The 27,174-nt window shown below is 41.1% G+C and overlaps 1 protein-coding gene across 6 annotated transcripts in view; it reads left to right on the plus strand.

The window, feature by feature from the left end:
• The window catches only part of LOC109029730 (unextended protein), a 197,435-nt gene that overhangs the window by 155,393 nt on the left and 14,868 nt on the right, over positions 1-27,174 (plus strand). For 2 of the 6 annotated variants that reach the window (XM_072306315.1, XM_072306316.1), the window contains exons 10-11: positions 11,666-11,898; positions 13,871-13,936. The exons of 1 other annotated variant lie outside the window; for it this stretch is intronic. In XM_072306315.1, the coding sequence (XP_072162416.1) occupies positions 11,666-11,898; positions 13,871-13,936 (299 nt within the window). Of the gene's footprint in view, positions 1-11,665; positions 11,899-13,870; positions 13,937-15,764; positions 16,004-21,425; positions 21,563-24,788; positions 25,023-27,174 lie in introns of all 6 variants that reach the window. 3 more of the 6 variants (XR_011900842.1, XR_011900841.1, XM_072306317.1) reach the window with 3 other exon arrangements.

Here is a 27,174-nt window from a genome sequence, read left to right on the forward strand (position 1 = left end):
TCCGGGGATATGGATTAAGAAAATGAAGCGTAGAACAACGATACATAGGTGAATTCAAATAAGGGTCAAATTCCAGGTTCTATTTCCTCCCAAAATTTTTTTGTGAATTTTTGGGCAAACCAAACTTTATTTTGACTATCATTAGGTGTAGACTCAGGAAATATAGCTCGTCAAGCTTAATAGTTGGGCTTAAACCCGAATTTCCACCGTCAAGTGTATCACTTCCCAAAATTTGCTCTAATTTTGCCTGATTTCCCAAATTTTCATCCAAGAGGTGACATACAGGGTTATTCAAAAGTTACGCACCACTGGCCATAACTTTAGTTCTAATTATGATATCGATTTGCGGTTTGTGGCGTCCTTCCTCATATCGAGGGGGAAACTTTTTGAGGTACTTTTCAGTTCTTCACCCCCCCAGGGGGAGGGGGGGCGGGGGGCAACTCAAAAATTTCAAATGGCAACCCCCATCATGTGATACATCGTTAGAAAGAGCATGAAAAAAGAAAATTTTTGGCGCAAACCGGAAGTCGATCTGACCCCCCTGTCAAAAGTTAGGGGGGTCCAAAGGTTATTTAGGGGGTCCGTACCTTAATTTTTTAGAGTAGCTTCGGCGGCTCTTGGACATGCCGTTTCTCTTTTCAAAGAGTCCTCGAATACTCCAAGTCTGATACCGAAGTCTTCATATTGCCCCCGGGCCACCACAGCCCCCCCCGTAGGGGGGGATGGGCCTGTTACAATGAAACATTGCATTAAAATGCGAAAAGTCACAGAAGAGCTTCAAACTTAGCATTAAATCCGAGTGGAACTTCTTGCCAATGTTAACGCAAACGCAGCCTGCGACTTTAAAGTGAGTTTCCAAAACTCTTAGCCCCCTGCCCCCCCCCCTCATTTTTGGTTGCAGAGCGGGTAAAAACCGGGAAATTCACTACAAATAATGCCCGAAACTAATGTCCAACTTGAGGAGGACCCTTGAAACGTTGCGATCAGTCGGAGCTTTGAAATACAAGGACTGCCACCCCCTTAAAGTACGGAAACATCCAAAACACCCCCGCTGCCCCCCTCATTTTTCTTGCGGAGCGGGTAAAAACCGGGAAAATCTCCAGAAATGATGCCCGAAACTACTGTAGAACTTGACGAGAACCCTTGAAACGTTGCGCTCAGTCGGAAAACTGCAACACAGGAACTGCCACCCACTTTAAGGACGGAAACATCCATAAAACCCCCGCTGCCCCCCTCTTTTTTCTTTGCAGAGCTGGTAAGAACGGGGGCATCATTTCTGGCGCATTTCCGCAATGATGCCCGGTTCTTACCAGCTCTGCGAAGAAAAAAGAGGGGGGCAGCGGGGGTTTTATGGATGTTTCCGTCCTTAAAGTGGGCGGCAGTTCCTGTGTTGCAGTTCTCCGACTGAGCGCAACGTTTCAAGGGTTCTCGTCAAGTTCTACAGTGGTTTCGGGCATCATTTCTGGCGATTTTCCCGGTTTTTATCCCCTCCGCAACGAAAAATGAGGGGGGCGGCGGGGTTGTTTTGGATGTTTCCGCACTTTAAGGGGGTGGCAGTCCTTGTATTTCAAAGCTCCGACTGATCGCAACGTTTAAAGGGTCCTCCTCAAGTTGGACATTAGTTTCGGGCATTATTTGTAGTGAATTTCCCGGTTTTTACCCGCTCTGCAACCAAAAATGAGGGGGGGGGGCAGGGGGCTAAGAGTTTTGGAAACTCACTTTAAAGTCGCAGGCTGCGTTTGCGTTAACATTGGCAAGAAGTTCCACTCGGATTTGATGCTAAGTTTGAAGCTCTTCTGTGACTTTTCGCATTTTAATGCAATGTTTCATTGTAACAGGCCCATCCCCCCCTACGGGGGGGGCTGTGGTGGCCCGGGGGCAATATGAAGACTTCGGTATCAGACTTGGAGTATTCGAGGACTCTTTGAAAAGAGAAACGGCATGTCCAAGAGCCGCCGAAGCTACTCTAAAAAATTAAGGTACGGACCCCCTAAATAACCTTTGGACCCCCCTAACTTTTGACAGGGGGGTCAGATCGACTTCCGGTTTGCGCCAAAAATTTTCTTTTTTCATGCTCTTTCTAACGATGTATCACATGATGGGGGTTGCCATTTGAAATTTTTGAGTTGCCCCCCGCCCCCCCTCCCCCTGGGGGGGTGAAGAACTGAAAAGTACCTCAAAAAGTTTCCCCCTCGATATGAGGAAGAACGCCACAAACCGCAAATCGATATCATAATTAGAACTAAAGTTATGGCCAGTGGTGCGTAACTTTTGAATAACCCTGTATAATACTTTTAATTGAAAATTGAACACAATTGTCATAAAAGCATCGTCGACCACTAAATTAAAGCATAATTGAAAACATGTAACCCTTTCATATCTTGCAGAACCAAAATAATTGAGAAAAAATTCATCCGTTATGATAGATATCTGGAGCTTATTCTGCTTGTCTTCTAGACAGTTCAGTCTGTTTATCAAAATGCGCACTGTTTTCCTTTAACACGAGAAGAAGCTTTTATTTCTTGGAATATTGCAGTACAAAATGGATCAAAAACACCGAATTTTAAAACTTCGAGTGGGCGTGTACCCGCTGAAGTGGAGATAAAGTCAGAAAAAGTTTGAGGACTTACATTAACTCAACAATTTTACCGGTCAACTTTTTTTTTTTCCGAAGATTTGCCAATGGTTTTGGAGTAGATTTTTGGCGCTGATTCTAAAAAACACCTCCATTTATCTGTATCAGTGGAATTTATCCTGAGCAAGGTCGGAATTTTTCCGGAGAAATTGAAATTTGCCTTAAAAATCTAGCTTTTCCAGAAGAGTCAATTTTCCGGGAGAGTAATCGAAATTTGCCTTAAAAATCTAGCTTTTCCAGAAGAGTCAATTTTCCGGGAGAATCTGTGCTCGGTGGAAAAAACAGAGGAATTTTTCGATTTCGTAGCCTAAGATACATAAGAAACCCTATTGCACCCCTATTAAAATTTCCTTTCTTTTCCTTATACCAAGGTTTTCCGGTCCGGTTTCATTAAAATCAATTACTTATAGTCACCGATAGTGTTTTAAGCCACGGCCACCATCTTAGATTTTCGAATCTTGGAAAGAGGGTTATACAAAATCGGCGATTTTACCCCCCTCTTGGATTTTTCCCGGAGTTGGATATGTTGTTCCCTATCACATGACACGTCTTTTTCCGCCATTGGCAAGTTCACACGAAATTTTTCCCGCGCGCTACAGCGTTGCCAAGTTGAAAACAGGCAAATTCCGTAAGTGGCATAAAAATTGAGCTATGAAGTTGCGGTTTTAACGAAAATTCTCTAAAAATTGCGCACTTTTAGGAGATGACTATGTTCTTAATGTCGCATTAATTTTAACATGCATTGTTGCCAATTTTTCTATTTTTAAATTCGACAAATTTTACAAATCCGCAAATATCCAAAAAAGCTATCTTCAAATTTGAATAAAAAGTTGTCTAATCGATAGTTCGTTTGATTCCGCATCCATCGATATATTACAGCTTGCTGGGAAACTTTTGATTCGCGAGATAACATCATTTTTGTAAACAGCTTTATGGAGCGACGACGCTTTTTGAGTCCGGGCGGATAGAAATTTTAGCCTCCAAAAACACAGGGTAGCATTAATTCCATGGGTTTCCTATGTAATTTTTGGCGCTGAATCCGAATTTGACCATTGCATAACAAAATTGTCACCAAGAAGTTGCCAAATTTGCCAAAAATTGCTTAAAATCGGCCTTTGTGGCGGATTATAGCCAGTGACTTGCCAGGAGTTGATCAGACGACAAAATTGGTTATTTCCACAGTTAAAACTCGTTGAACTTTCTAAAAGCTGAGTCAAATTCTTTCTGCTCACGGCAAAATTAAATGCGCGACAAGCAGCAAACTGAAAAAAAGACACCACAATCGGCGCTTTTTGCGGTTTTTGTCCTAAGTTTCTCGATGGATGCGGAATCAAACGAACTATCGATTAGACAACTTTTTATTCAAATTTGAAGATAGCTTTTTTGGGTATTTGCGGATTTGTAAAATTTGTCGAATTTAAAAATAGAAAAATTGGCAACAATGCATGTTAAAATTAATGCAACATTAAGAACATGGTCATCCCCTAAAAGTGCGCAATTTTTAGAGAATTTTCGTTAAAACCGCAACTTCATAGCTCAATTTTTATGCCACTTCCGGAATTTGCCTGTTTTCAACTTGGCAACGCTGTAGCGCGCGGGAAAAATTTCGTGTGAACTTGCCAACGGCGGAAAAAGACGTGTCATGTGATAGGGAACAACATATCCAACTCCGGGAAAAATCCAAGAGGGGGGTAAAATCGCCGATTTTGTATAACCCTCTTTGATTAAAATTCGAGTTCCTCATTCAAAAATACCCGCGGGTACCAAGTTTCGCGTAAATCGATTGATTAGGCGCTGAGATAGCATTTTAGGCCATGTCCGCCATCTTGAATTTCGAATTTTGAAAATTCGACTAAAAATTCGAGTTCCCCATTCAAAAATACCTTCGGGTACCAAGTTTCGCGTGAATCAATTGATTAGGCGCTGAGATAGCATTTTAGGCCATGTCCGCCATATTGGATTTTCGAATTTTGAAAATTCGACTAATAATTCGAGTTCCTCATTCAAATTTACCCCCGGGTACTGAGTTTCGCGTAAATCGATTGATTAGGCGCTGAGATAGCATTTTAGGCCATGTCCGCCATCTTGAATTTCGAATTTTGAAAATTCGACTAAAAATTCAAGTTCCCCATTAAAAAATACCTCCATGTACCAAGTTTCACTTTAATCGGTCGAAAAGAGCGCCTACAGGGCTTAAACAAACAGGTCTCAGTTGATTAGGCGCTGCGATAGCATTTTAGGCAATGTCCGCCATCTTGGATTTTCCAATTTTCAAAATTCGACTAAAAATTCGAGTTCCCCATTGAAAAATACCCCCGGTTGCTGAGTTTCACTTAAATCGGTAGGAAAGAGCGCCTACAAGGCTTAAATAAGCAAGTCTCAGTTGTAACAGTTTTCCACTCTGTCCCACTAAACTGGGTCATGGGACAGGATGGAAACATTTGGGACAGGATGGAACGGGACAGGATGGAATAAGCTGTTTTTTAAGCTTATCTCTAACAGTAAAGACAATTTTGGTGGTTTTTTTCACGGAATATTTAGTAGCACGTCCTAGAGGATCGGAATAAGAGAAAATTTTCCCTAACGCACACTTTGAAAGTATTTTACGAGCTGATATTAGTGTATGTGTGTGTATGCTTGACGCCCTGTGAGTTATCGTGTATAGCATTCTGTTTGGCATCATTTATGGCGTTGATCTTGCACAAAAATTTGCGAATTTCAGAATTTTTGCCATCTACGACATGTGAACTATTCAATCAAAACCAAAAAAGTCGTTTTTGGGAAAACCTCAACGTTACGGCAATCATTTAGAGCTTATTACATCGTTGCCATGTCTCTCCTGACTGTTGCTGACTGTTACTCGGGACAATGATTCTAGCGCGTGAAAAAGTTATTGATGGAGCAAAAAAGAAATTGACTTATTTTTTTTTCTCAAATTCAAAAGCATTACCTATCATCTCCAATAAAGTTTTCTTAAATAATCACTCTGGTTATGCTGCAACATCGATTTAAAGTCAAGAACCAGGCACGGGGGACACGCAAATTTGGGACAAATGTAGGCAATTTGCACATTCAAAGTTCTCTTAAATTTTTATTTCAGTCCAAATAAAGTGGGAAATAGCATGTAATAGTCAACAGTAGTGTGGAGAATGAGAAAAAAATTTGATCTGCCCATGTTTCTCAGATTATGACGATTAAAACAGCTGGGGACACCAGATTAGACGCTTATTTGAACTCACCCACATATCGACGACCTCCACGCGAACATCAGCGTCCAGCAGACCAAGGAGGTTGCCGAGACAAATGAAGGGGCATAGTATACTGTACCACAGCCAGCGAGGGTCATACGGCCGGCGGATAATACGCAGAGCGCCACGGATCTCAAGAAAGCAGCAGTGGAACGGTGCAGCAGCCCAGCCGGCCACCTGACTCAGCGGCAAATGATGACGCAATCAAAACATGCAAAAACATGAAACAGAACGATAGCCACTGTGCAATCCGTCCTACCGCTACGCGAGGAGCCACGCGGCCCCAGGGCAAGCGCCCTACCGCAGGTTCTCCGTCAAACTAGGCGATCCAGGGGTAGGGTGTCCCTTATTTTTCAAAGTTGAGAAATTTTCATGGGCAGTTTTTTCAAAACGTGATGCGGCCCAAAAAAAATGAAAAATTGTTTTGAAAAAATAAATTTAAAAAAAAATTTTAGGGGTCTCTCAAGCGCCCCAAAGGGCGCAGGTTAGGGTGTTTCCTATTTTTTAAATTTTCGAAATCGAAGGAGGTCCTGGTCTTAAAAGTTGATGTGTGGATAGATTAGAAGCCCTGTGCAAGGAAAAAATTTTAAAACAATTTTTACCCGGTGCTCAAACGACTTAAGTGACACAGGTTGAAATTTGAGGTTTTTAGACAAAATAACACTGTTTTCTAGTGGAAAACGCCGAGTTACGGCCCTAAAGGGCGAAAATTTCGTCCGTTTGGTCGTATCTGCAACACAAAAGCCGCAAAACACCCGAGAAAGGCGCGCGCAAGGAAAGACACTTGGGGCAAAATGGACGCGCCGCAGCGCAACGCGCGCGCGCGTCCTCTGCACTGCCCAAGCGACATGCCGCATGCCGCACACACGCACTAAGCTTACGCTGGCCCGAAAGTTCCCGTACGTTACAATGTATCATTATGAATTGACCTAGATACACACTAACATTAAAAAAAAGGTTGAAACGTATAAATACATCTAAAAAACACATTCTCTTAATATGATATTGGCTATAATGTAGGAAAATCAATTTCAACAAATTAAACAATTCAAAGTTAATCAACTAAATCAAATAATCGACAGTTTACTTAAAGGCTAAGAGTCTTCAAATGTTTATCCGACTATTTTTAATATATTTGGATGGTTTTATTGACTTTGGCTGTGACTTATAAGAGATCATGAAAATAATTGTCTTCAAATGTGACCCTAGACATCAGTTAAATTGTACGTTCTGGCGGATAGGCGGATTAGGAAACCCTAAATTGTGTTTCATGTTGTGAACAAAGACTCTTTTGGTGTCCGATGACAATCTCTCATCAATTATGCCAAGGGAACCAAACTTTTACTTACATTGGTACCATACGTGGCCGGATAAATTACGGAACGCAACACTAGCTGCTGTAGGTACTCTCATTAAAGCTGCGAAACTTCTTGAGGTCTGCGATGACCTCCAGATCATTTTTCGGGGTCATTTTTTATTTTTCCAATATGGCAGATGTCCGCCTCAATATGTACCTATACGCTGAAGAATGCCCGGTAATGCCAGTCCTCTTCACAACCAACACTACAGCCTTTTTTCAATATCATGAATTTGCCATTTTCATTTCTAGACTCTTACCCAGCCCCATGGCTATTTACTTCCGAATATTTAGAGGTTAAAAAAAAGTACAGTAAAAGCTCGTTAAGACGAAATACGGTTAAGACGCAAATCCGCTTAAGACGAAATTTTTTCGGTCCTTTGATACTTCCATAATTGTCGATGTAAAAAAAATTCATTTTTCGTCTTAACGAGCTTTTACTGTAGTTAAGTCATAAAAGTTGTTAATGATCATGCTGCACGCAAAATTAAAGTGATGCCCGCGCACAACAGGAGGATAGGTAACATCGGAAGGTGATGGAGATCTTGCATATGTCAGGAATTAGCGATTTGTGTACTGATTCATATGTACAATTTCGCGAGAAACACGATGGTTTCACCGGTTTCCTCCGAGCCAAACTCCAAAACTGAAAAAAAAACTCTTAAAGTTGATGCTGTAATGGAGGGAATGTCCCATTCCATCCTGAGAGTCCGCCACTGTATCAAGTCAAACTCTCCACGCAAAGAGCAAATAATACATTGACAGGGCAGCCACTTTGTTTGGGGTTTCCAAAACTGAAAACATGGCAATCCTGCTGATTCATTTCGACGTTGTAAGTCAGCAACCACACAACTCGGTTTGTGACGTCGCAGACTTCCTGTCATACCTACTATACTTTTTAAACGGAAAACTACTCAACGGCAATTCTTTAAACTACCGTGATTTTTCATCTCTGTGCAAACAAAGTTCTGCATAAACTTCAAGGAATGGTATCAGTTTGTTCTCCTTTAAAAAATAACATAAAGACGGAGATTTACAGACACCGCAAACGAGATACGTGATTGCGAACTTACGCCGTCGATTTGCTCCTTATCCTTGCATAGAAAGTTTGGCTTAATACGAAGGACTCACGGGAAAGCGGGGATATCTCCTTAAATACGGCCTTAACTGAGGGAGTTTTTTTTAAAGTTTTGGGGTTTGTTTCAGAGAAAACCATACTGAAACCATCTTGTTTCACGCGAAGTTTATTTACAAAGGAATCAGTACTTGAATTGCCAACTCCCGATACGAACAAGAGCTTCTTTTCATGATCTCTTATAAGTCACAGCCAAAGTCAATAAAACCATCCAAATATATTAAAAATAGTCGGATAAACATTTGAAGACTCTTAGCCTTTAAGTAAACTGTCGATTATTTGATTTAGTTGATTAACTTTGAATTGTTTAATTTGTTGAAATTGATTTTCCTACATTATAGCCAATATCATATTAAGAGAATGTGTTTTTTAGATGTATTTATACGTTTCAACCTTTTTTTTAATGTTAGTGTGTATCTAGGTCAATTCATAATGATACATTGTAACGTACGGGAACTTTCGGGCCAGCGTAAGCTTAGTGCGTGTGTGCGGCATGCGGCATGTCGCTTGGGCAGTGCAGAGGACGCGCGCGCGCGTTGCGCTGCGGCGCGTCCATTTTGCCCCAAGTGTCTTTCCTTGCGCGCGCCTTTCTCGGGTGTTTTGCGGCTTTTGTGTTGCAGATACGACCAAACGGACGAAATTTTCGCCCTTTAGGGCCGTAACTCGGCGTTTTCCACTAGAAAACAGTGTTATTTTGTCTAAAAACCTCAAATTTCAACCTGTGTCACTTAAGTCGTTTGAGCACCGGGTAAAAATTGTTTTAAAATTTTTTCCTTGCACAGGGCTTCTAATCTATCCACACATCAACTTTTAAGACCAGGACCTCCTTCGATTTCGAAAATTTAAAAAATAAGAAACACCCTAGCGCAGGTGTAAAAATGGATAGATTTTTAAAAGTATAGTCATTTCCCAGGGGAAACCCTAGAATTGCGGGTCTGTAGGGCGAAAATTTCGTCTGTTTGGCCGTATCTTTGATGGTTTAGCCGCTACAGGTCGGTATACGTGCGTGCCGCGACGTACTCGCAGGCGCGAAAAGCTCATGGTGGTGCGCGACGGATGAGCGGCCAGCGGGGCGAGGGGGGGGGGGGGGCGGCGCTGATCCGTCGCGCGCCACCATGAGCTTTTCGCGCCTGCGAGTACGTCGCGGCACGCACGCATACCGACCTGTAGCGGCTAAACCATCAAAGATACGGCCAAACGGACGAAATTTTCGCCCAACAGACCCGCAATTCTAGAGTTTCCACTGGGAAATGTCTATACTTTTAACAATCTATCCATTTTTACACCTGCGCCCTTTGGGGCGCTTGAGAGACCCCCAAAAAATTTTTTTTTCAGAACGATTTCTCATTTTTTTGGGCCACATCACGTTTTGAAAAAACTGCCCATGAAAATTTCTCAACTTTGAAAAATAGGGGACACCCTATCCAGGGGGCGCCGCGACCAAGACACATCGCGGAGAAATGCATCAAAACTATCGGGAAAGCCAACCACCTCCCTCCCGATCCAGGAGACCGATCACACTCTAAACAGCTGGAAGAACAAGGGCAGCTCCAGTCGCTATTCCGCGACCCAGCCCCACTCCCCCAGCCCAATATCAGGCAACCATGCTCATCCGGCGGAAATGCTGGGAAGAAAGTGCCCCAGCCGCGTATCAGCGCTTCCTCCCCCACCTCCGCGAACGATAGATTGCCTAGAGATAGAAGTAGACCTCTAATTAGTAACAAAAAAAGGATCATTGGACTAGAATTAGGATTAGGAATAAGTGTAGATCCATGTTTAGGAGTACCCAAAAAAAATCGGGTATCGAGTGGGAAAGTTGCGCGTGAAGCCAAAACCACTTGAAGCGTGGTGAATGTTTTCCTCGAGTTCCTGCTGAGAGTTACTTTTTGTATACAATTTAATCGTCTGCTGTGGCTCTGGCAGTAAATCCACACTGACACAATTTTACCAGAGAAGAAAAAAAAACTGAATCAGAAAAATCAACCAATCAAAACCAATTAAGTCAACCAAGTCGACCAATCAAGTCCACGTAACCAATTAAATCAACCAAAACTAATCAAGTCAATCAAAAAAAAATATAAGGTACTTTCGAACTAAACTTCAGGCCGACCTCTTGGCCTCCACCATGTAGGGGTTGGGGGGGGGGGGGGAGAAAACGAGCCGAACACCAACTTTTATGCCAAGTCCAAAACCTCGCTTCGCCCAGGTCCAAAACGCAACTGACTCCGGAAAACTTGTCCAGGGCGGTGGCCGCAATCTAAACCAGAAAACTCGACGATTGATCGGTCAGCAATTTTGGCCGAACAATCGTCACTTTTTCGGGCAGAAGACGGCCACGATCGGACATTCTTTCCGCTAAATTTTATGTAAGGACAAGTCACATCATGCAATCCTCAGCATTTGCACGGGTGTGATGCCCGCGCGACCCAATTTCAGCCTGCCTCTGGCTTACCGTTCGTCGCCCGAGCGTACCACCCACGACGCAGTGGAGCTTTCCACCAAGGTTGGTTGTTTGATGGGGTTTCCAGAATCTTTCGCTGAAAGATTGAAACCACATCGCTTTGAATTGCTTTGAAACCACAATACTATGTAGATGTTTACTAAGGTACCGCTAAAGATCTTGTCGTAGGCAAAATTAAAGAGGAATTTGCTGGCGTATCTCTAAAAGTTTACCTAAAAGTATTTGTTGCGTTTGAAAAACTGGAAGATACGAAGTGGCAACGGTTTATCACAATTTATCCTGTATCATTCCGATTAATCCTGTTTTATCCGGATTTTTCTCTTTTTTGTTTTACGTTCCTTCATCCCATTTCAATCCGGATTACCCTGTTTTATCCTAATTCATCTCCTTTTATCATTATATTTGATGTACATACCTTGCTTTATACTGGTTTCCTCTGATTTTTTCCTGCTTCATCCCAAACAATCCTGTGTCATTCTGATCCATTGCAGTTAACATCAATCCATCTCGGTTTATCCCATTAAAATTAAATACATTCCGTTTTATCTAGACTTATCTGGTTTAATCCTGATTGACCCCATTTTATCTATATCTTTTCTGTTTTATCATGCTTTATTCCGATTGTTTGCCTGTTATATTCCGATCCGTCCCAATTTGGGGGCAAAAAAGAAAGTGAAGAATTTTTAATTCACATTGAAGTATGGTGAATGATGATAAAATATTTGCTAATGACAGAACATGCATTTAAAAGATTTTTACTTTTCATATCTTTGAAACTTATTTATAGCTGGTTTGGAGTCCCTATTTATTAATGACTCGTGCCTTTCAGGTGCTGAATCTCCAACAAACAATGTTTCACAGCCTCTTGGAAGTTTGCAGTCTGTGAATCTTGATTCTATGTTACGTTACACTTTTGTGCCTGATTATTCCGTACGAGCTGTTACGGATGTCTGTTATGCTCGCATTAAGCGCTCTCTTTACCTTGCTGCAAAGAGGGCTACACTAATGGAGCAGTCAAAGAAAGGCTCCGTGACAGACAACTTCAATGATGAGGTTGATAAGGTGAGCTCTTCGGATGAAAGTTAGTAATCTCAATGGACCACCATGAAGTGAAAAATCAAACATTCATTCATATTTTTCATTCATTATAATTTCACTCAGTACATGGTGAACACATCAAACATTTCTTAATTCAACTCGTACAAGATACATTCATTCATTAAGTGGTTGTCAATCAAGACTTCCTGGGCATCAAAAACCAAAGTATTCTTGTAGAATTAAACTGGTTGCTAAAAAAATTTTAATTTTAAGTTTGAAATATTTTGCTCAGGGCTCTGAGATTTTCCCCAAAAAGTTGACAACCTTTGTACATCAAAGAAGGAAGGGCATTTATTGTATCATGTCCAGTTACTCTCCCAATGATGAGTTCACTCATTTTTTCACAAGGCTTGCTGCCAATAATATCAGGTGGTAGGAAGGGAAAAGACATTAAACTGGATGTATCAAGAGAGAGACTGATCGCATCTTGCGGCTTCAATTCCAGAAGATTATACAGGGTGGCCCAGACCTACCGTACCAGGCCTTTTTTTCGGTTAATTTTGGTCATACGAAGTCCAGGATCGCGGGGATGAATAGGGAATCGACCCCAAGGAATCCGAATTTCATGGTCCCAGAGCCCCCCTGGCGCCCCTTGGGGGGTAAAAGGGGGTCCGTACTTCAAAAGTCAGGGTTAATGTCAAAATTTTGAAATTATTTCATCGGAATCAGAACGTACGGAAAATTTTAGCTTAAATCGACACCAAGAAATCCAAAATCGGCCCACCCGTGTCCAAAATACCGACCCCTAAAGGCGGGGGACAGGGCCCCCTTTCAAAAAAATTCAAGTTCGTTAAATTGACGTGGAGACTCGGAAAAAATGGGTATTCATGGGTAATCGACCCCAAGGAATCCGAATTTGAGGTTCCCGTTGTCCACAGAGACTTTTCTGATGGGGCACAGGGGTAACCTCCACACCGGTTAAATTTGAAAGTTCAGAGTCCCCCTGTGCCCCATCAGAAAAGTCTCTGTGGACAACGGGACCCTCAAATTCGGATTCCTTGGGGTCGATTACCCATGAATACACATTTTTTCCGAGACTCCACGTCAATTTAACGAACTTGAATTTTTTGAAAGGGGGCCCTGTCCCCCGCCTTTAGGGGTCGGTATTTTGGACACGGGTGGGCCGGTTTTGGATTTCTTGGTGTCGATTTGAGCTAAAATTTTCCGTACGTTCTGATTCCGATGAAATAATTTCAAAATTTTGACATTAACCCTGACTTTTGAAGTACGGACCCCCTTTTACCCCCCAAGGGGCGCCAGGGGGGCTCTGGGACCATGAAATTCGGATTCCTTGGGGTCGATTCCCTATTCATCCCCGCGATCCTGGACTTCGTATGACCAAAATTAACCGAAAAAAAGGCCTGGTACGGTAGGTTTGGGCCACCATGTATAGGTAAAGACACTTTCATACTAAAACAGTGAAGCATGTCTAAAGCACTTTATCTGAATAATAATTGAAAAAATTTATATGAACTGTCAGTCTCTGTGAAAAATAAGTGAAGTAGTATGAGTATTCCTAGAACATTTTCTGTTTTTAAGGGTCAAGTGGGCAGAAGGATTTAGCATTTAATCCTCTAGGTGAGACTTTTGACCTGTGTGATGAATGCTTGACAAGGGGCAATAAAGGGGGGTCCAAAAACTGTGTTCTGAACGTGGAGAAACGGAGAAAAAAAGATTCCTGTAATGGAAAACTGTAAATTGCAAAAATTGAGTTTTTGGATCCCCTTCATTCCCCCTTGTCAAGTAAACATCACACAGATCTGGAGCCTCCCCTATAAAATAACATTTTTCCATCCATAACCGCTCCATCCTCTCCCCCTTTCAAAACCGAAAATGTTGAAAAATGAAACTCATACGAGGTGACTTATTTTTCTTCATTTTTCCTTGCAACACAGTGGCATTTGATAGTATGCCCTTTTGCTCCCATTTTTTATAGTTACTTGCTGGTGAAGATGATTCAAAAAGTCAAAGCTCTCCTGAAATGACGAGAAATACATCGCAAGTAAGTGTTCATTTTTTCATTTCCTCTTTCACTTAGCCATAGTTTTGTGCTTGATCGGCAGTAGACCTTAGAACACTGTCCGGAACCTGGAAAACTCAAGGCCTAGAGGGACTTGCCATAGAGCAAAAAACACCCAGGGAAATCAGGAAGTATGTGAGGAAATTGGTGTTAAATTCTGGGGTTTTCCTCTTTCACCTCTCCTTGATTATTTCATCTTCTTTGGTAGTCGGTGATGGCTCAGCTTTGAAAAATTGAGGAGTTGGGTGTAATAAGGGCATTTCTTGAAAAACCTCGTTTTGAGATATAAGCAATTTAAAGTTTTAATGTTCTTCCCGGCAACGAGTTTAGCCAAATGTTGTTCAATTGTTTTTCCCATGAAATCATAAGTCCCAAGGAAGGTACTGATGGTCGCAATTCTTTTGAACGTGATTTCTTTGTTGAAACAATTAAATAAAGTTGCCGAATGAAGCGCCCTCTTTGAATAGAACCAGAAAAATCATTCAGAATAGTTGTGTTCTCAGCGTTAAGTCAACTTTCTTCATAAGTATTGGGTCCTTTTACATACATATATAAATGCAATTACAGGATATACATGCTCTTTTTTACTCATTTCTCATCTCCTACATCATGTATCTTGTGCATGCTTCTGTAAAACATTATACACCTCTTGGTTTCCTGATGTTGCTATTGCCCTAAAGAACTAACAAAAGGCAGTTTTCTCTTGGAGTCAAACTAGAAAGGGATCTGTATTCGTATGGGGGACTGTACTGTCACAGGTTTAGCATTCCTGCGGACCACAGCTGGTAGCCCATGCCTCAAAGGGGGTTTTGGAGTTGGTCACCGGCTTCTAGGCGCATGAACCACCCAGAGAAGGGTAAATTGGGCTCTTAAACGAAGTAAAGGCAACCAATCTAGGAGAGCGCACTCTGAATTCAAACGCTGGTCCTTCAGGTTGGGGGTTGAATCATCAGGCTGACTTCCCGGTACTTGTAAAAAATTCAAATGTTAAACAACCTAGCCAAAAAAGCCTCGTGCCCTCGTTAAAAAACGGATTTTACGACATAAATTACGGTAAAGGACTATGGTATTTGGGACGTGGAATGTCCAAGGCATTTCAAGAAAATTACCGGATGTGATATCGGAGATCAAAGAGCATAGAGTGGATATTGTTGTTATGACTGAGACTAAAAAGGAAAGACATGGTTCCGAAAATTATGGTGATTATGATCTGTTCTACAGCAGCGTGCCCAAAGACCAGCGGGCGCTGCAAGGGGTAGCCATAATGATGCGGAAAAGTCTACGCAAATTTGTTGTTAATTGAAAGGCTGTCAACCATTGCTATTAACATTTAACCATTGCTTGGCTGTCATTAAAATGGACTTGAACTTATATGGTCATAAAATCACGCTGTTCGGGGTGTATGGGGTTAATGATGATGCAACTATCGCAGTCAAGGACCAATTTTTTGAAGACCTTAATGAGGAAATCACGAAGGTGGCAGCTGGCAGGGAAGTAATTGTTATGGGTGATTTGAACAGCAGAACGGGACGACGAGTCAACTGCAAAGTTGTTGGACCGTTCGGGGAGGATGCTGTCAATGATAATGGAGATCGGCTCATCGAAATTTGTTCTCAAATGGAGATGAGAATCCTGAATGGTTTTTTCCAGCACAAAGACATCCATAAATATACCTGGGTCCAGCCTACACGAGGATTGAAATCCATCATCGATTACGTGATAGTGAGGCATGCAACTAAATTGAAAGTGCAGCAAGTACGAGTTTACAGGGGACTTTCTTGCGGCAGTGATCATCATTTCCTCTGTGCAGATGTAGCGTTCCGTGTTACGGGCAGCAAGGACAAACAGCCAATGCAGCAACAACAGCAGAGGCAGGGACCACAAGAACAAGAAGTGTGGTCTAATATTGAAAGTTTGGAGCACCCCAGCGTTAAGGCACTTACAGGAGATGCTTGGGTGAGAAGCTGAGGGACGGAGCATCTGGAACCACGGAAGAACAATATCTATTTATTAAAGAATGCATCCACTCTGCTGCAAAAGAAGCCCTAGGTATTTACAAGCCCAGTTATAAAGACCAGCGCCCGTACTGGTGGGATAGAGAAATAGAAGACGAGATCAATCTGAAGAGGCAAAAACATCAAATTTTCTTGTCGTCTAAAAAAGCGGAAGATGAAGTTGTGTTCACGAAAGCTCAGTCAAAAGTCAGGAGCCTCATAACAAGAAAGAAAAATGAAGCTTGGGGAAGGAACTGTAATCGAATCAACACCTACCTAGGGGGAAGAAAAAGTGCCGAGAGTTGGAAGCTAATTAAAGGTTTACGCAGAGACATGAAGCGGGATATCTTGTCTCCGATATCAATTAAAAATCTGGAGGATCATTTTAGAAACCTTATAACGGAGAGGCGCCCAGAGTTTCACGATGACAGCACGGACGATGGAACTTTAAATAACTTGGAAATCCATATCGCGGACGTAATTAAAGCGGTCAAAGAGCTGCAAAATGGCAAAGCACCGGGTCCAAGTGGAATCCCTGTTGAGTTGGTTAAGAGCAGGACTTCTAAGCTCTGCGAGTGCCTCAGAAAACTGATGCAGCAATGCATTAGGGGTGACGAGGTGCTAGGGGAGTGGAAGGAGTCCTGGATCAAGGCCATCTAAAAAAAGAAGGAAAGGAAAGACGATTGTAACAACTACTGGGGGCTATCAGTGACCGGAACAATAAGCAAAGTGTACGTGAAGTTACTAAAAGCGAAGATCGAGGAAGAATCGCAAGATCACGAAGCAGAGGAGCAGGCTGGTTTTAGAGCTGGTAGGTCTACGATAGATCACCTCTTTTTTATTGTCCAGGTCGTTGAGAAGAAAATGGCCGTAGCTCAGGAGCTGTATTTAATTTTTGTGGATCTCCAGAAGGCGTATGACAGGTGCCTTTGGTGAAACTCTGGGAAGCCTTGGAAAAATCAAATTTTAACGGGGGGTTGATTGACGCTGTCAAGCGATTCCGTAAAGGAAGTTTTACGAAAATTAAGTGTCATGGAGAACTGTCGGAGGGTTTTTACGTAACAAAGGGTTTAAAACAGGGATGTTGTTTGTCGCCAACATTATTTAAAATATATCTTGAGTATGTGTCGAAAGAATGGAAGAAAAAATGTGGTGGGATGGGTATCCCTTTGAGTGAGGTTGAAACTCTGTTCACTCTGTGCTTTGCTGATGACCAAGTGGTGATTGCACAAGATCAAGATGTCGCCGATTACCTACATGATGCGCAAGTTGGTAGAGGAGTAGTGGAAGTGGAGTTTGAAAGTCAGTATCTCTAAATCTGAGAGACTGACTTCGGGAGGTGATCAGCAAAGCATTGAGTTGGAGGATGGGCAGCAGATCGAAGGCTGCGAGCACTTTAAGTACTTGGGGGTGCAGTTGATCCAGGATGGAAGAACTGATCAAGCGATTAAGGAAAGAAACACCCTGGCAAGGAAGGCTACAGCGATGTTAAATGGAATCCTCTTGGATCCACGGATTTCTAAGAAGAACAAGAGGAGAATTTACAACGTTGTAGTCAAGAGTATTTTTACTTATGGATGTGAAGTTTGGCAGCTGAAGGAGCGGACACAGGGGATGCTAAGAGCAACGGAGATGGATTTCTGGAGGAGGTCTGCAGGAATTTCTAGGAGAGATCGGGTCCGTAATGAAAGAGTGCGTCAGATCATGGAAGTCGAAAATGACATCATATTCGACGTCATGACCAGACAGCTTGTCTGGTATGGTAATGTCAATAGAATGGCGGCACAAGGTTTCCAAAGAAGTTGCTTGATTGGGTTCCTCCTGGGAGGAGACGAAGGGGACGCCCAGTGAGAGGGTGGCGACAGGGGGTTTTAGAAGAAATGAGGGTTTGCCAACTCCCTGAAGGGCTTTGGGAGGATAGGGGATTTTGGCGGCTAGGGGTCGCAGAGCGCCCAAGAGCGCTATAAAAGCGGCTTTATACGTACATACCAGAAAGGACATGATTAACAGAAATTGTATTCTTATATTTAAAATGAAATCTTCTCTTTTCCTTCCTCTTCAACCTCCTCTTTTTCTTCTTTTTCTTTTTCTCTTCTTCTTTTTTTTGACCATTATACCCGTCCCCCTCTTCTTCTGAGTCACAACTTTCACCACTCATACCTTTTGCCACCTTGCACCTTTTTATATCCAAATCGTTTGTAAGAGGAAAAAAAAATAACGAAAAAACACCATTCTCAGTCCTTTTCGCACAAACGCAATATCTTGATTGTCTCGACAAATTGTCTGTAGATTGTCTGTAAACAAACGTAGCTAAATAGAGGATTTCAGAAAAATATCTGCAACTGGGGTAAGGTGATGAGCCTTTGTTCTTATCAGTATCGTCGGCTGGCTGTGAGCAGCCATTGCTGACGACAACAGTCGGTTGGACAGTGGTGCGCAGGCTGACTCGAGCTGCGTGCCAATATGTTAACGTGCTTATTTATCCAATACGGCGCAACCTTTTTCTATAAAATAATTCATCTCGTGCTCAGTTATTATCCAAATGTATTCATATTTGGTACGATGATAGTTCAGAGATGTTTTGCGTAAAAAAGGCACTTCTTAAGCAATGCCCTTTTTGCACCCAACGCCCCAATCATGCAAGAGGTGAAAAGAAGAACTTATTTTTTTAAACCTCGAAGTTCAAAACTAAAGTTGTTCCGTAGGGAATCCGAAGGAAAAGAAAACTTATTAGGGAAGTATCATGGAATAAAAAAAATTATTATCTCTAGAAACCATGTTTTCAATGGACCAGTGGCAGTGTTTGCACTGCTAACTTTTGACCTGATTGAGGTAGAGATTTGAAACTTGGAGGGTGTTCCTAGATCAAAGGGAACTACTTTTTGACCCCCCCCCCAAAAAAAAATTTTGGGGGCCCCCCTTGGGGGGGGGGGGGGGGTCACGGACCCTAACTTTTTTTTTTTCAATAGGAAGACCCCCTTTGTGATACTTCGTTCGAAAGAGCATAAGGAAAGACAATTTTTCGCGCAAACCCGAAGTCATTATCTCAAACCGTTTCAAAATGGCGGCCGATCTAAGTTCAAAATGGCCGAAAATTGGCACCTCTGCTATTTGCACATGGATTTGCTTGAAACTCGGTATCTGGGGGTATTCTAGCACGAGGAAAACGAATTTGACGTTAGATTTTAAAAAAAAAACCCTAATTTTTCAAAATGGCCGCCGGTTTAGGCTGAAAGTGGCCGAAAATTTGACAAACTCGATTTTTTGCCAATGGATTCACTTGAAATTTGGTATCTGGGGGTATTTTGATCCGAGAGAACGAATTCGACGTTAGATTTTTAAACAAACTCTAATTTTTCAAAATGGCCGCCGATTGAAGTTCAAAATGATCAACAATTGGCAACCTCGACTTTTTGCCGATGGATTCCTGTTTAATTTCAAGCTTCAGCTTCAGGATTCTCAGCTTATCGTTTTCCTCTTACCCAGATACCCCCAAATACCGAGTTTCAGGCGAATCCATCGGCAAAAAGCCGAGGTTGCCATTGTTGACCATTTTGAACTTTAATCGGCGGCCATTTTGAAAAATTAGGGTTTGTTTAAAAATCTAACGTCGAATTCGTTCTTCTCGGGTCAAAATACCCCTAGCTACCGAATTTCAAGTGAATCCATTGGCATAAAATCGAGTTTGTCAAAGGACTACGTGCAAAACGGGCCATTTGGGGCTCGGGGAGGATACCTTTGAGACTTGCCCTATTCATTCACCTAACAAAGCCCCATCTTTCCTCAAAGTTTCAAGCCCCCCAAAAATTTTGGGGAGATGCGGCGGGGGGTCAAAGTTAAAAACCGGCAAAATTTTCGCGAATTTATTACTCAAAAACCAAGAAGTTTTGGAAAACGCGGTTTAAACGAGCGTATTCAGCGTGACGAGAGCTTTCAGAAAATGTATAACATCATAGGGTTTTGTCAACTTCAGCTCGAGTTATCGCCTCCGAAGCGCCGGAACGCTCAAAAAAGACCCCTTATTTTTTCACGTTTGGGCCGATTTAAAAAAAAGCCATTTTTTTATTTTGATGAAAAACTGATATGTTGTTCCTGACTCTCTGTAGCCCCTCTAGCTCTTTACCGCATGCTGGGGAAATGTTTTGGTCGCGAGTTATAAGAGCGGAAAGGAGCGAAGGTCGGGAAAATCGGCTATTTTAAACTGCGCGCGCGGCGTTGATCGGAGGGAAAACGTCCCCTCCCACTCAGTTCGGCGAATCACACTCCTCTGCCGACCTCGCATTGTTGCCACATGTCTCCTGATCCGTCGCCGCGCGCAGTTTAAAATAGCCGATTTTCCCGACCTTCGCTCCATTCCGCTCTTATAACTCGCGACCAAAACATTTCCCCAGCTTGCGGTAAAGAGCTAGAGGGGCTACAGAGAGTCAGGAACAACATATCAGTTTTTCATCAAAATAAAAAAATGGCTTTTTTTTAAATTGGCCCAAACGTGAAAAAATAAGGGGTCTTTTTTTAGTGTTCCGGCGCTTCGGAGGCGATAACTCGAGCTGAAGTTGACAAAACCTATGATGTTATACATTTTCTGAAAGCTCTCGTCACGCTGAATACGCTCGTTTAAACCGCGTTTTCCAAAACTTCTTGGTTTTTGAGTAATAAATTCGCGAAAATTTTGCCGGTTTTTAACTTTGACCCCCCGCCGCATCTCCCCAAAATTTTTGGGGGGCTTGAAACTTTGAGGAAAGATGGGGCTTTGTTAGGTGAATGAATAGGGCAAGTCTCAAAGGTATCCTCCCCGAGCCCCAAATGGCCGTTTTGCACGTAGTCCTTTTCGGCCACTTTCAGCCTAAACCGGCGGCCATTTTGAAAAATTAGGGTTTTTTTAAAAATCTTACGTCAAATTCGTTTTCCTCGTGCCAAAATACCCCCCAGATACCGAGTTTCAAGCAAATCCATGTGCAAATAGCAGAGGTGCCAATTTTCGGCCATTTTGAACTTTGACCGGCCACCATTTTGAAACGGTTTGAGATAATGATTTCGGGTTTGCGCGAAAAATTTTCTTTATTTATGCTCTTTCGAACGAAGCATCACAAAGGGGGTCTTCCTATTTGAAAAAAAAGTTAGGGTCCGTGACCCCCCCCCCCAGGGGGGGCCCCCAAAATTTTGGGGGGGGGGGTCAAAAAGTAGCTCCCTTTGATCTAGGAACACCCTCCAAGTTTCAAATCTTTACCTCAATTAGGTCAAAAGTTAGAGGGGGGGAGGGGACTTTTCGAACACCCTGTATGAACTACCTTAGACAGCATTTCCTGCTAAAATTGGAAGTTGAACGAAACTCGAGCGAAGTCATTTTCAGACTCACTAATCCAATCGATGTCACACGAATTTTGCAAACTCTAGATCTCGAAACTTTTTTCCAATAGTGTCGTTTGCTCATTAATGGTAATATCTTTTCTGACATGACAGCCTTTTATTTATTTCAGAAATTAAGAAAGACAAATTCTAAAACTTTACAAGGCGAACAATCAAATAAATCAAGTGTGAAATCAAAAATTAAAAGAAATTCAATGAAGAAAAGACAGACAGTTTATGATAGCACAAATGAACTGTTGATTTAAAGGTATAGGTTATCATTTTTGTGTGTGCAGTGGTGAGCATTTGTTCTGTTGCTATCTCTTATCTTCATCCCCTCATGGGAAAAGAAGCTTTTAACTTTGCAAGCATTTAAGTACTGTCTTTCATCTCACAAGTACGAGTGTGTTAAAAAATCAGGAATCATTCATAATTCTTTACGATCCTAACAAGCTTTCATTTTCATTCCCAGGAGTGGTTTGTTTCGAGAACTAACCAGCCTTTGTTATGTTTTTTAAATTTTGGTATTAATCTGCTAACTAGTGAGTTTTTAAACTCGCAGCTTTCTGTAGACAGATGAATAATTTTTTAATTGGTCTCCGAACAGTATGTTCCTAGTCAACTTTTTCTTTTATGCCTCCGATGAAACTTTACTTGCCAAATTAGGAATTACCTCTGCGAACCTTTACTCGTATGTGTCAAATATTGACGAATGGTGGAAATAGTTAATAACGGCAAGTTTTTTGTTGAAAGTTGAAAGTTTTGAGTAGAGGTCTTCTGAGAACCTCCAAAAAGTCTTTATCATTTCACAGTCTGGAACCCTATTTTTTCTGGGGTGGGGTGCTATTTTTTTCATTTTGAGTGGGACCTTAAAATGAAAAAAATTAAGAAAATTCCCTCATGAGTTATCATTACTCCATAGATTCTGAAGTTCTATGATCTTTTAACTGGAAATTTTGTCCAGTCCGCTTTATCTTCACCCTTTTAGTGGGAAATTTCCGATTTGAGTCACCTGGCCCAGGTCCTCGAGTATGCTTGGCCTATGCAATGTGCATCAGAGCGAATACCTCTGAACAGTTTGCAGTATCGTACTAAACGATAGCAAGTACAGTAAATCGAGAGAAATGCATTTTTTAAGGGTTCTAACTCTCCAAATTCATGAGGCAATAGTTAGTCAACATTTTTTATTTTTGGACCTTAAGTTTCTTCCAAGAAAGGCGTTCGGGACTGTAGCTCATTGGGGACTCTTTTGAGAAAAATTCGCGCAATCCTATGCATCCCCAAAAAGGTAAAAAAAAAGGTAACGTTCGGGCAATCCTATCACAACCGCTTTTTGTTGCATCTGACCAAAAACAGACTCCTAAAAAAATTCATCTCGATCGGGGCATTTTAAGCGTGCCTCCTCAGGCCGCCTATAGTGTATGCAATAAATAATGGAAAAACAAAAGCAAATCAGCAATCGTTTTTAATTCGAGAAGTGAGTGTATTTTTTCCCCTCATTCTGACACATTCTTTTTCCTTGCCTCCCTCCCCCCCACACCCTTTGGCCTGTCCCTTAGCGTTGGTTGAGAACCCTACGAATTCCCGAGGGGAGTACCAGTGTGCTGGTCGCCGCGGCGCGTTCGACGCGCCGGCATGGACGATAGAGAAATGGAAAAAAAATTTCAAATTGTCAATTTACAATCATCACTTTTTTGGAGGAGTCCCTGACTTTTCAACAACCTCAGGATTACTATAGAGGGTTCATAGAATTAGCTCTGCTATTCCTGGGCCAGAAAGTTAAAAGTTTGTTCCGCAAGCCAGGCGCACAGCATCATGCGCAATGCATGGTTAAGGCTCTACTCTCTGAAAATGTTCCTTTCCAGAAAACAATTCGCCATGTCTCCACAAGGAGCGGCTGGTATCCGAGATTTATTTATTTTTTGCATAAAAGTTCATCTAAGAGCTTGGATTACAGCCCCTGTACAAAGCGCTACACCAAATAATGATATTAACCACAAATATTTTGGACTTAGAACAATGGAACCTGGAAACCTCTATGGCTGCACTATCAAAAATACACCAATCACATATGAAGCCATATCTGTAAAACCGCGGCTATGGAACATCCGTCATTTTTAGGGATTTAGATTCCGCTAACCTTCAAGAGTGTTTGTACTAAGGTTAAGATTTTTGACATAATTTTTCATCAAGGTATGAATACAAACCAAGTTATATCTAAAAGCAGCTGATGTCATTTATTAATAATTGATTTGCAAATAATTTAGCTCCAAGTTATTCCGTGGGTTTTTTTCTTTCTTTCTTTCTTTCTTTATTTATTTGTGTGTGTCCCTCTAGGATTCTGTAACAAAAATTGTAAGCAATCTTAAAGGTTAATGGTTGCTGAATTTGGTGCTTTGTGACACTTCTCTCCCAAATGTTGCTTGTGATGCAAAAGTACATCAACCTTAATCGATTTTTATTCAAATTTCTACATTTTCGTTTTGAAAATTTTTATTTACGTATGTAAATGCATCTCGTTATTTCGAAATTATTCATAATTCAATTTCGGTAAAAATGGTGCTTGTGATACTTTGGCCGGAAAGTGACAATATTACAAAAGTAATAAAATTCATGAAGGTCTTCGGGAGATGGTACCCCTTTTAATTTTTCCCTATTTTCGTAGACTGATAATATGGTTTGTTCCTTATTTTTTTGGATACCTACCAAATATTTATTTTCTTCTAAAATCATTGAAGTACTAAACAGTGATCAAAATTGGAGCAGAGATTTTGAAACACAGCAATGGAGATACCTGGTTTTGCACTTCAGCCATCAATATAATATTTTCACACGGAAAGAAATAAAATGTTGATTTAGCATTTACATTGTTAAAAAAATGTCCGACAAGTTTCAAATGCTGATTTTACTTTTAAAAAAGGCTAACTTAACAGCGCCCACGGTAAAATGAACAAATTCAAATGTTGAGTTAGCATCTTTGTACTGTAAAATCAGCATTTGAAACTTGTCGGACATTTTTTTAACAATGTAAATGCTAAATCAACATTTTATTTCTTTCTGTGCATACTACTGATGTTTTTATGGTGATTTATTTACTTAGTACCTTGCTCCTTTTCGATTAAACAGAACGTTTTGAGAACCTTGAATTTTCATCAAAGAATCGCGATTTTCAAGAAAAATTTCAATTTTTAAAATAAAAATTTGATGTTTTGGGAGAAAATGGCTATCATATTTGCATTCTACGTTTAAAAGTACTTGCGAAACACCCAAGAAATTTAAATCTATAAGACAAAAATTATTTTTTGCAGTGCTTATTTAATTCCCTCCGTATGAACCATTATTCTGGGTATAAGCTACTGTATACCCTGGAGGGGGCAAAGTTTAAAATGTTCCCATCAAGCTAATTTTTTTTACTGACAATGAGTCATTTTTAAGGCAAATGCGAACGTGTTAAGGGGGTGGAAAGAATAAAGTCCTAATAAAAATGTCCACAGGTAAAAAGATGATCAACCACCCTAACGCGGCACGCACCAGGAAAACAGTTGGCCGAAGGCAGCGTGAGGCAGGGTGAGAGACGAGTGACGACCGGTGCAGATGGGGCATCGACGGCCGCACGGCATAGAGGAACTCTGAACGCTACGGCGCTGGGCGAGGTCCCAGATCTGTAACGCATAACGAAAAGCGGCGTTATGAGTTATGGCATTAGTATAGCTGAACTGATAGCAATGGTCAGGTCTTTGGTTTCAGTTATTTGAACGCAAACGCAGTCGGCCGCTCATTAGTTCAAGTTCCGAATTTCAAACTGATTCGATTCACAATGCGTTCGGGGTAGAGAACCCGACCGAGACCTTTCCGCGAACGGTTCACGATCGAAAACCTACTCATTAGGTGCCTATTCTGTTCGGGTTCCATATCGCGAACGCAAAGCCGGCCCATTGCGGTGTTGAACGATGAACTGATCAAATAAGAAAATTTTAATGTATAGGTCTCTGGTCAGAATAAGGCAAAACATGGCGCACATGACATAATATTGAGGAAAATACAAGAGGTTAAAACCTAGCGCACTGATCATCTCGCATTGCGCGCACAGCGGCTCTTTGCTGAACTCTCAGCTAGAAAAGGACTTGTCGCCCACAGACTCATCATCCACGGTGTTTCCTCCAAACCCCTTCACCCACAACTCTTGACCCACACCATTTAGACCACCTCGAGTTAGGTTAGCACTTTTAATATGCACAACTTTTCGCAAAGAGGGAGTTTTCACCTACATGTATTTTACACTACCAGTGAAAGTTGTTGAAGAGGCTCTGTCGTAGCAGCTGGATATAGCAACTGCTATAAAAATTGGATTGCATTCTATCACACACAAGTAAAGAATATGAACAATTCGAGTTTTTTCTGAAGAAATAAATCTTAATAGGGACAATACATCCATTATGCTTTGGAGAACAGATTATCTTGAATATAATAATAATAGGTTTTAATAAAATAAGGTAAATAAAATGAATTGAATACATAAAACAATCATTAAATAAATAAAAAATAAAAACTTTCAAAAATAAATACAATTTTTAAAGAATCATCAAGTGGATAGGTATGTCAAAAATTATTGTTCTGGCATTATTATCTAATATTTTTTTCTTTTATAAGTTCTAAAAGTTCAATATTTCGGAAGGGAAAAATGTAAAGCATCATATAATCAATGGAAGTAGCTTTCTTTTAAAATCATTACATTATTTTTTGTTTGAAAAACATCATGAATAAACTTTGCTACAGGATATTTGCCAAAACCAACTGTCACCCAAGTGACAATTCTCTACAGTCGATCGAGTCGATGACAGTCCCAGGACTGCCATCGACCCTTGATATTTTGCCTTGATAAACGTTATGATACCCACTAAAGGCGTCTTCAATTTTTTAAAAAAAACTATTGTTCATAGAGTTCAAAGTTGTAAGCTTGGCAACGCAGTGTCACCACCAGTCAAAGTATTCCTGCTCATATACTAACATACTTCTAAAAATAACATAAATGGTTGATCTTATATCTCAAATTGTAATAAAATATTAACGAGAGTCGCTTTTTAAACAGGGAACTTAAAAGTATAGGTGTTTTAAAGCTCAAATCTATAAACTTTGCAACGCTGTATTGTTAAAACTATACTTACACTCCGTGCAAAACTTTTACGGATGACTTATTTTATCATAAATTTGCATATAAACCCTATAAAAATATCTTTAGGTGGCCACGAAGTTCGTTTTTTAATCATGAAACTTGATAAAATGAGAATTTTTCATAGGTTTATGATGCCAATTTTGCAATGTCGTATCAACAGAATTAGCATTATTGCCGTATAAATAAAGACATGTATTCAATAATAACACTAAGTAGGTATTGATAAAATGTCACAAAATATCATCAAATATTTCAATGGAGTTGTTTACAAAAAATAAGGTACTTGAAAATATGAGAATTTTAAAGCTCAAATATACCAACTTTGCAACGCTGTATCTCGGAATCAGACGTATACTCAAGCTAAAATTCTTACTGGAGGCTTGCCTCATCATAAGGTTTCATTTAGGCTACAAAGGAATGGAATCCCCAGGTTTCAGAAAAGAGGCAAAGAAAGGACTTTTTTTTGGGAGGCTCTTTATTTGATAAAAACGCTCGTAGGTAAAAAAAAAAAGAACATGCACGGTAGGTTAAAGGGGTCGTGGGTAAATATCAGCGGGTTTAAAAATCTTGGGTGAAAAGGTGCTGGTGAATAATAGCTATAGGCAAAAAGACTGCAGCTGAGTAGTGCTGGCACCGCTAGGAATGCGAAATAAGCCCTATTTTGCATGATCCTATTGATAAGGACTTTCAACGGTAACTCTTTATTT

This window comes from Bemisia tabaci, chromosome 1 (genome assembly GCF_918797505.1).
Source record: "Bemisia tabaci chromosome 1, PGI_BMITA_v3".
In the NCBI taxonomy this organism is placed as follows: Eukaryota; Metazoa; Arthropoda; class Insecta; order Hemiptera; family Aleyrodidae; genus Bemisia; species Bemisia tabaci.